The sequence below is a fragment of the Arctopsyche grandis genome, chromosome 6 (assembly GCF_051622035.1).
Source record: "Arctopsyche grandis isolate Sample6627 chromosome 6, ASM5162203v2, whole genome shotgun sequence".
NCBI lineage: Eukaryota > Metazoa > Arthropoda > Insecta > Trichoptera > Hydropsychidae > Arctopsyche > Arctopsyche grandis.
The window spans coordinates 3,240,697-3,251,018 of NC_135360.1; the positions used below are offsets into that span (position 1 = coordinate 3,240,697).

General features: G+C 38.1%; 1 protein-coding gene across 1 annotated transcript; it reads right to left on the bottom strand.

Annotated features, from left to right (window-relative positions):
- Nucleotides 1-2,721: 2,721 nt before the first annotated feature.
- On the bottom strand, nt 2,722-5,231 carry LOC143913484 (uncharacterized). The gene is made up of 3 exons (XM_077433317.1): nt 4,895-5,231; nt 4,590-4,823; nt 2,722-4,466 (listed from the first exon to the last, which is right to left on the bottom strand). Exons 1-3 carry the CDS (start codon nt 5,006-5,008, stop codon nt 2,784-2,786), a joined length of 2,031 nt encoding a protein of 676 aa, XP_077289443.1. The 5' UTR covers nt 5,009-5,231; the 3' UTR covers nt 2,722-2,783.
- Between the last annotated feature and the right edge of the window lie 5,091 nt (nt 5,232-10,322).

The following is a 10,322-nucleotide window of genomic DNA, read 5'->3' on the forward strand; positions in this document are numbered from 1 at the left end:
AATGTATATACCGAATTCATGCTATTTTTACAAGCCTCATGTTAGGTTGTTACTCTTCCGGTAACTGTGGCTAGTGTAGAAAGAACATTCAATAAATTAAAAATAATTAAAGATTACAAAAAAAATTCGATCGGTCCAACCAGACTCAATGGCTACGTCCACACATTTTCGAATTTTCCATATCCAGTTCCCATATTGCAACCTGTGATCGTTATGAAACGTTAAACATAATATGTACATCAATATACAGTGATAAAAATAAACATAAAACGTAATAGTTATTAAATATAATAGATGATCTTAAAAACAATACAAGTAATGATAAAACCCATGTCAAAATAACAATTTTAGCCAGTTTCATACCTATGCACCGGAAGACAAAAAGGATTAGTAAAAACCTTTTTAGAGATAGTGCACTTAAGGGAAAAACCACAAGTTCCTTTTTTACGGGATATGATAGGTAAAGTACATTCAGTCTTAGTTCAACTTTCGTTTAAAACATTCATCCGTTATTTGTTTCATTTCATTCCACATTTATCCGGCCTGTTTTTTTTTTATTGATTCGCGACTATTGAACTTATCTACTTGACTTCCCGCTACACATCTACAACCTGGACCGCCCTTGGATTCATCTAATGGTGCGTACGCACCAAGCCAACGAACGGCCGACAGGCCAATTTTTAAAACCAGTAGCGTACAAAATATCGAATTAAAAATTAAATTTAAAAATTGAAATAAAATATCAAAATTAAAACTATTATTATTATATTAAAATTAAATTCAAGTATCAAAATAAAATTATAATCATTATATTAAAATTAAATATTGTAAGTTAAAACAGAACATGCACAATTTAAATAAATTTTCGAGATTGACCTAAAATTAGATCATCAACAATCACATACAGGTAATCCTCGATTTTTGTTTGTCGAAGATGTTTTGACTTACGAAGATACGCACTAAGATCGAAAAAAAATTAAAGAATTATTATTTTTACTTCCCCGTAATGCGCAGTTACTGAGAATATATCATGTATTAGTATGGGTGATCCAACGATTTTTGCTAACCCGGGGTGCTGTCGGTCACATCAAACGGATTTTTTTATTTTTCAATTGTTTCTCTCGTCGAAATAAATCAAGTAATTAAATCATTTCAGAGGTAAAATTTATCGGATAATGTGTGATTATTAATTTTATTTCGACGAAAGAAAAAAAACCCTTTGACAAATCACCGACATCCGACACCGCGTTTTTTTATGAATTGTTTTTTTTTTATCGATCATCGATGGTAGAAATACAGTAACATCTCGTGACGACTTTAACAATATTTTTTTTCGCTCGTAAGCAGAGAAATTATAATATTTCTCTGGTTTTAAATGCGTATCGTCGTAATTCAAAACATCAACGATGATCTAATTTTAGCTCAATCTCGCTCTTTAGCTTGATTTTGATATTTAATTTCAATTTTAAAATTTAATTTTTATTTCGATATTTTGTACGCTACTGCTGGTTAAAAAGTTGGCCCAAAATCGTCGTTGGTTTAGTCCGTAAGCACCATTAGAGAGTGCAGTAATTAAATAAATGTATGAATATATTTAATTTTTCTTTTAATTAATCATTTTGAGATTTTTTATGTTGATGTGGTATGTGAAATCTTAAAATTAATTAATAATGGGTATCCTATTAAGTTTCACGTGTTTTGAAATTAAAAAATACACTTACCTTGAACCCAACAATGAAATATCATGATATCATAAATTCTATTAGCACAATGATACATTAAAATATTGGAATTTCATTCGTTTTAAACCATGAATTTCGTATAATCACGACATTTGCTACACTATACTATTATATTTAGAATATGATCGATTACATTTTTTTTTTTTTTATATTTTTAGTGAAGGGTGTCACAAAAGAAAACATCGAAAGTTTGGGATCATTTCACACTGCTGCCAGTAGCGGGATTTCAAAGCATGCTGCGAAGTGTAAATCAGAAATAGCTGTTCAAAATTCAAGTAAATCAGCACTAATAAAGTATCTTAAAACACATAATATATATCCAAATGGAAAACGAGAGTGACACGTCAATTAATTCGGTTTTTATCGCCTTTTACATAATAAATAATTTAAAATCTGGAAGATTTTGATTTTGGCCCCGGACCTGACGGGCTTTCAAAATATTGGACCCGGATCTGTCGGTTTTTCAGAAACCCTAGTTAGGTTAAGTTAAGGTTGGTCCTTTAAAAAACAGAAATTATATTTATAGAGAAAAAAAATACACAATGATTACAAATTAAACTTTATTTGTACATTAACGACGATAAATATCTCTTAACCAAATCTTAAATGAATAAATATCTCTTAACCAAATCTTAAATGAATAGGGCCAACCTTAACTTAACATAACCTATCCTGACCCTTAGATAAATAGGTGTTGACTGCTAAGATATATTTTTTTTGTGAAAGTATTGATGAAATAAAAAAAAAAGATATCTTAGCAGCCAACACCTATTATTCAAAGGTCAGGATAGGTTAGGTTAAGTTAAGGTTGGCCCTATAAAAAACAAAAATTACATTTATAGCGAAAAAAAATACACAATAATTAAATAGTCGACTGCGATTCAAAGGTAGACCGCATACTAAACTAGCACCCCTACTCCTAACTTATATTTTCAAATATAGATTTAAAAAATCCATACTTTTATTTCATTCTTTGATTGGTGGTGTTTAAATATGTAACGTAAGGTGAGATTTTTTAGTAAATGATTTTAAACAAACTTCTCATTTTTGTGGCTTGACTCGAGTATGCACATTCATATGTGTAACAAGGTGAGATTTTCGAGTGAATGATCTTAAGCAAATATTACATTTGTGTGGCTTTACCCCTGTATGGATCTGCAAGTGTCGAAGAAGGCATTTTTTCGAAGAGAATGATTTCAAGCAAAGATTACATTGGAGCGATTTTGCATCAATATGTTGTTTCATGTGTTCATACATATTTTGTTTGCTTTTTACTGATTTTGAACAGACATCACATTTGAACGGTTTTTCTTCAGAGTGACTTTCCAAATGTCTCATAAGAGCATATTTTAGAACGAATGATTTTAAACAAATGTCACATTTGTGTGGCCTTACTCCGGTATGCATACTCATATGTACACGGAGGTCCGATTTTCGGATGAATGCTTTCAAGCAAACGTCACATTTGTGTGGCTTTACCCCTGCATGGATAGGCATGTGTCCACGAAGACTATCCTTTGAAGCAAATGATTTTAAACATACGTCACATTTGTGTGGTCCTTTCTCAGTATGACATTTCATGTGAACAATGAGGTCGCATTTGTAAACAAATGATTTTGAACAAATGATACATGTGTATGGCTTTATCTCTGTATGAACATGCACGTGTCTACGAAGATTGTCTTTTAAAGAGAATGATATTAAACAAATGTGACATTTGAAGGGTTTTTCTACAGAGTGGCGTTTCACATGTGTCTTATAGTAATATTTGGTAGAAAATGATTTTAAACAGATGTTACATTTGAACGGATTTTCCCCAGAGTGGCGTGTCATATGTGTCTTATAGTAATATTTGGTGGAAAATGATTTAAAACAAATGTCACATTTGTGTGGCTTTACTTTATTATGAATTTGCATGTGCCTTCTAAAAGAATCTGTATCGGTGAATAATTCTGAACAAATGTCACATTTATGTGACTCGTCTTTAAGATGGGATTTCAAATGCTTTAAAAGTATATATTTAGAAGCGAATGATTTTAAACAAAAGTCACATTTGAGCGACTTTGCCTTCATATGAACTTTCATGTGTACAACCATATATTGTTTACTTTTTACTGATTTTGAACAAATATCACATTTGAACGGTTTTTCATTCGAGTGACGTTTCAAATGTCTCATTAGAGCGTATTTTTGAACGAACGATTTTAAACAAATGTTACATTTGAACGGTTTATCCCCAGAGTGGCGTAGCATATGTTTCTTCAAGTCATATTTGCTAACAAAATATTTTAAACAAATATCACATTTGTATGGCTCTACCTTTGAATGAATATGCATGTGTCCACGAAGGTAATCTTTTGAAGAGAATGATTTTAAACACACGTCACATTTGTGTGGGTTTCTCTCAGTATGAACAATCATGTGTGATTGGAGGTTATATTTCCTAGCGTATGATTTTGAACAAATATCACATATGAACGGTTTTTCTTCAGAGTGACATTTTAAATGTCTTTTTAAGGCAAATTTCAGGGCGAATGATTTAAAACAAATGTCACATTTGTATGGCTTGACCCCAGCGTGATTGCCGATGTGTACAACGAGTCTACATTTGTGAGAAAACGATTTTGGACAAATGACACATTTGTACTGCTTTTTTTGAGTATCACATGTTGAATGTAACATTTCTGTTGTGTTATCGTTCGAAGTAATTTTTCCTTCGTGTACCTAAAAAATCAATAAAATACATAATTTTACGTGTAACATTTTCATATATGTGAATTTATATATTCGATTAATTGAATTTTTTGCTTAAAATTGTTCAAAGCCACTCGAATCCCATTTACTTACTTCGCCATCGTCTTGTGGACTAGAAATGTTGGGTGGCAAATTAGCATTCGACTCATCTTTCCATATTAAATCATCTAGCATAACCTCCTCCGGCTTGACATTCAAAGACCCGTATAATTTCACCCTCGACGTTTCGTCACTCTGAAGACAAGCGTTTCGAAAGCTGTCGAGCAATTCCAGATTGTTGACACACGAATGGCATATCATATCTGGCAGATGGTCACCGTTTCTAACCTGCAAATGAGAAAGGTATTGACGATTACGAGGACTAGCGAATTAACAATAGCAATTGTAACCTAACTGACCCGCAGCCGACAGCAGGTCCAAATGAGTTGCTCCAAACGCGGTGGATGAGGGTCGTCATGGATGGAGACGAAGGACCCCGCCGGAGCAGAGCAGAGACAAAGTCTGCACTCCATCGCTACTTGGGCAAGAGAAGCGCAAACCTCGGAGTGAAAAGTGAAGAGTGAAGAGTGGACGATGGATGGTTGCAGACGTTTCAGAGCAGTGGTACCCTAAGTTATTGTGGCCACGGACCCCTGCTTAGAGCACACAGATCGAAGACTGGAGATCTGATTTAGAACTTTAGTGTTGAGAGTGATTGCCACGATCTGACAGCTCCAGTGGCGTAGCGTGAATTCCAGGCGCCCCCCCGCAAAATATTTTAAGGCCCCCCCCCCCCCCCCATATCTTCATATTATTTCCTTACAGCAAAATAACTGTCCAAATTACTAATCCATGTCTCTTTTACGTAGAAAAACTTTTTCTGGACTCATTGGCAAACACGACTATTTTGTTAAAATTTAATACTAATCATTGCTAATACTTTAAGACGATGTTGTGACATAGTTGACCTTAAGTAATTTTTAATAAGTTTCAACTTGTGAACGAGCGCTCCGTAGTGGCTACAGTTACCGGAAGCGTGAGGAACAAGATGATTTAAATGACGAATTTAAATTATAAAAATTACAAATGAAGAGCTTTGCCATATTATGAACACGTTGATCTTCTTTATTTTTACAAGGTTTATTTTCTTTGAAGCACGAACGAAAATCAAGTATCTGATCAGGCAATGATTTGTCAAAATCATTGACATATTAGTTGGCTAGAGACATAGCTTCATGATATACATATATACATACGTATATATATGTACATATATATAAATCGTCATCTGATAATTGTTTTGCAGGAAAGCGAACTTTGAAACAATGTTTAAATAACGTGCACTTAGGTTACGTTTAGTGCCGCATTAAAAATTGTTCAAAATTTCTTTTAATGGATCCTCGAATCGTATATCATGACTAAGTTCATCGAAATGCTTTTAGATTCAATTTTGGCTTCAACCCTAATATTGTTGAAATTGTTACGAATACTTCAATTTTATTTCTAAAATTACTGATCTCGCAATATGCATTTCTAATCATAGACTGAGCACTGATATCATCAGCGTTTTTTGATTGAAGGAACTTTGAAACAAAGTTGAGAAACCGAAGAATTTTTCAAGATGCACGAGTAGGAGAATAAATTCGAAACTTTCCATTTTCTTTTTTAGTCACTTTTCTTTTGATTGTTCATCATTTATTTTACTTTTTAAAATTATTTCTAGATACAAATTATTTTACAGCTAAAAATTTATAAATTTATAAATTTTTACGCCTCATATAATTTTATTTTATTGTTTTAACAAAAATATATACACGAATAAGAGAGAATTTCAGCTATATGTAAATACAATAAAACGAGATGCAAATAGGTTAAAAAATAACAGAGGCTTTTAAAAAAATTATTGCAAAGAAATTACAGAACAAATTAAAAAATCTGCAAAAAAGGCACGCCGCTTTGCGGCGCCCCCCAAGCCTCGGCGCCCCCCCCGCATTGCGGGGTCTGCGGGCGCGGTAGTTACGCCACTGGACAGCTCTCTATGTACGCTCTGTAGGAATCTCGTCATCGTCATCGTCATCGAAACATTCGAGAATATTCCACAACAACAAACCACATTCCTTGCAGAACTCACCACACGTAAACAACACGTGCACTTCTTGGAATCAATCGCCAGTTCCTTCGAGAATGTTCCACCCCTCACACTCAAGCGGAACAAAACCAGTCGAAACACACCTGCAGCCATTATATTAAACTCAAGCGGAACGCCCCTACCAGTCGAGCGGAACCAAAACGGTCGAAACACGCCGCCGCCATTTAACTACATCGAGCGGAACGGCGCCAATCGTTCCAGAAAAGTCCACCCCATCGACAAAAGCAAATTCCTCGCTTACGCATCAACAACCACCACCATCGGTCAGGTGATTCCAGAAACACTATAAAAGGAGGTACAACCCAAACAACGCCAGTCGACCCACAGCAGCAAGCGTCGACACACAGCAACAGACCAGTCGACCCACAGCAGCAAGCGTCGACACACAGCACCAGACCAGTCGACATCCAGCTCCTGACCTGCCACCACAACACTACGCGGACTTGGAAGATCAACCAGCCGAACGAGCCAGCAACACACTGCCGTATCCAGAGACCTTCTGCACATAGCCGAACAACGAGCCAACAACACACAGCCACATCCAGAGACCTTCTGAACATAGCTGAATGCCGAGCCAGCGACACTCTACCATATCCAGAGACCGCTGAACGACATACTTTTGCCCAAATATAATACCTTTGTACAACCATAGGCAAACAATAAAACTTTATAAAACAAGCACAACAGTGTTTCGTTAGGCTGGGATACGGTCAACACATACCTACCCCGCCTACAGCTCCATCAAGACAAAAACCTGATCATTAACCCCAAGTGAAATAAGTCTACATAACTGTATGGAGGATGAACGAATGAGACGACTGGCATGTTAATGCACGTGTTTATTATATGACAGCTGAAGACAGAGTGAGTAGCAGCTGTCCGAACCCAGCCGGGTTGGTCCCCACTCGCAGGAAGGCAACCAAACTCGACCATGTCGTATAAGCGAGCCGCCACATCACTCCCCCCCCAGCATCAGCGATACCAAAATTACAAAGAAACAAATTTTACAACAGAAAAAAAGTTATTGTTACACAAAAAGAAAAAATTATTACGTGGGGAGAAAAAAAAATGTTGACGTGGGTCATCCGCTGTGTACATAGGTGTACCGCCCTGAATGGTCGGTAGATTCGAGGGCGGTGACGTCGCGAGCAGGACGGTGGGTGGTCCGATGGTCGCGCCGATCAATGCGATGCTGCGGCGGCGGCGCTCTTCCGAGGCTGATGTCGGTTGGTGGGGCGGCGGGGGCGGCAGGGGCATCGATGTGGTTGATGATACTCCGAGCTGGACTGTGAGTCGTTGTGGCTAGTGGAGGTGTTGTAGCGCTACCGCCCGTCTCGGCGTGACGACGCTCGTGGGGACGGACGGGGCCTTGATGATGATGATGATGATGATGGTGCTGAGGTGGTGTATGTCTTGTGGTGCTGGATGACCGTTCTATGTGTAGTGGATCGCGCATGACTCCACATCCAGCTGTCACGATCGTCGTCTCATTCGCTCCCCCATTTTTTAAAAGCACCTGTCGTCGACGTTGTGGCTGGACGTCGGTAGGTAGGTAGGTAGGTAGGTAGCCGTGTCTGCTCGTTTATTGTCACCCGCGGGCCGCGACGCGTGTTGATGGCGATGGGGGCGCGGCGGGTAGCTTCTCCCGCCTGACTCGGCGAGGCAGGGATGAGCGGCATGGGATGAGCGGCATGTTGAAATTGATCGAGGCTGCGTGGCTCGATGTCGGGGGTCACCAGTATGGAGGATGAACGAATGAGACGACTGGCATGTTAATGCACGTGTTTATTATATGACAGCTGAAGACAGAGTGAGTAGCAGCTGTCCGAACCCAGCCGGGTTGGTCCCCACTCGCAGGAAGGCAACCAAACTCGACCATGTCGTATAAGCGAGCCGCCACAACTGCATAATAAAAAATATATAAATTTAATTTTAATATTGTTGCGCAGGGGTGGGTTCAGAATCCAGGTGAAAGGCCAAAGTCGCTTCACAGTATTTATTTAATGATTCAAAAGGTCCATACGGAACCATCTCTCACTCCAGAGTCGTTCATCACAAGTCCTTTCTCAGCACTTTTTTTTAATACATTATGTATATGGATAAATAGTAATAATGTAGAGATATATCGCATCGCGTACTTATTCACGATGCGGTGCAAACGATCGACAAGCGCCAGACAGACTGAACCACAGATTAACGACACGTGTACCTTATGCGTGCGCACTGCTCAAGGAGAGTGGTCACGGTTCGACTACCAATAGTAGATGTTGGCCAGTCTTTGGTTTGTGACTCCAGGTCAAACGTTTCCTTTCAGAGTTTGCCAATTTTTCTGATTTTCATTGAAACTGTAAATTGGTATTTCCTTTACATAATATCAGCTGTTTGTACAAGTTTTTTGCTATCAATCTAGGACCAACTGGGCCAAGAAGAATGTATGAATACTTGAGACCAGTGGTTTCCAAACGTATTGCTACTAGGCTTTCCCTTTGAAAAAAATCTTAACCTGGTGCCTCCCCCCCCCCCCCTAACTATGTATTTGAAAAAATGATACAAACACATTTTGAAATTATAAACTTGTTTTGTGAAATTACGTTGCTTTTTCTTTCCAAATTTTCAATTTAATTGGCAATACCTACAAATTTGGAGTTCCAAATGTGCATCGTAAGGGGTAGTATTTACCGATGCGGTGCAAACGATCGACAAGCGCCAGACAGACTGAACCACAGATTAACGACACGTGTACCTTATGCGTGCGCACTGCTCGCACTTACACTAAGCGAAATCTATCCGAAGTCCCGACATACCTACCCTGTATACGTTCTGTGCTTCTGATACTTTAGTTCCGAATTTTGCCTTATTAAACTTGCCAGAAAGATCCAACTCAATTTTAATAATTGCATCTGTGCACATCGAAAGGTTACTCGTCATCTGATGTGCAATCTATCATTCGTAAAGTCGAGAATTGCGTTTAAAGCAGCCATCCAGTTAATCTGTGGTTCAGTCTGTCTGGCGCTTGTCGATCGTTTGCACCAAACCCACTTATTCATTATCGATGTCAATACACTCGCATACTCCCCCATCACACAGAAGTCCGCACCCAGAGAAATGTTATACTAATAGAAGTGGCTTTAGGCGTCATATTTTTGTCAAGTGACGATTGTCCACAGACAATCCTAAATAATTTTAGCATCAGTCGTAGTTGATGCTTGGTAGTCGACGTATGTCCGATAAAAACTTCTCTGTTTGTTTATATTACTCGCAAGATGGGCAAGCATCGGTAAAAATTGCACAATGCATTCAAAAACGCACAATAAACAACACGGGATACATTTTTATAAGCAAATTGATCTGATTGTATTCCGTGCGTTGTAGCGTATTTATGAGACGTGCCGCGTAATATTGACAACAATTATTTATTCGTAAGGGCCCTTCTATTATTATTACACATCTCTGTCCGCACTCCTCTGGAATGCACTTCTAATCAAGCAGAACAACTCTAGACAACGACAACTGCACGTGACCACGTGAATGACTGAAACAGATGCACTGGTGGACCAGAACCAAAGCTTCAACAGCATGGAACATGGCTCACTCCGCGAAGCAACATAAATTAATACAATACCAATTGTATTTATCGAGCAATAAAGATCTTCTTCCAAACTCAACTGAGTTTCCGTAGGCCGGGATACGGTCGAAAC

What these genes read in the sequence shown, in the direction of transcription:
- LOC143913484 (XM_077433317.1), bottom strand. Translation starts at nt 5,008, where the DNA reads ATGGAGTGCAGACTTTGTCTCTGCTCTGCTCCGGCGGGGTCCTTCGTC. An exon ending in GGACCTGCTGTCGGCTGCGG is followed by an intron (nt 4,824 to 4,894) that starts GTCAGTTAGGTT and finishes TCTCATTTGCAG; the next exon opens with GTTAGAAACGGTGACCATCT. An exon ending in GTCCACAAGACGATGGCGAA is followed by an intron (nt 4,467 to 4,589) that starts GTAAGTAAATGG and finishes TTGATTTTTTAG; the next exon opens with GTACACGAAGGAAAAATTAC.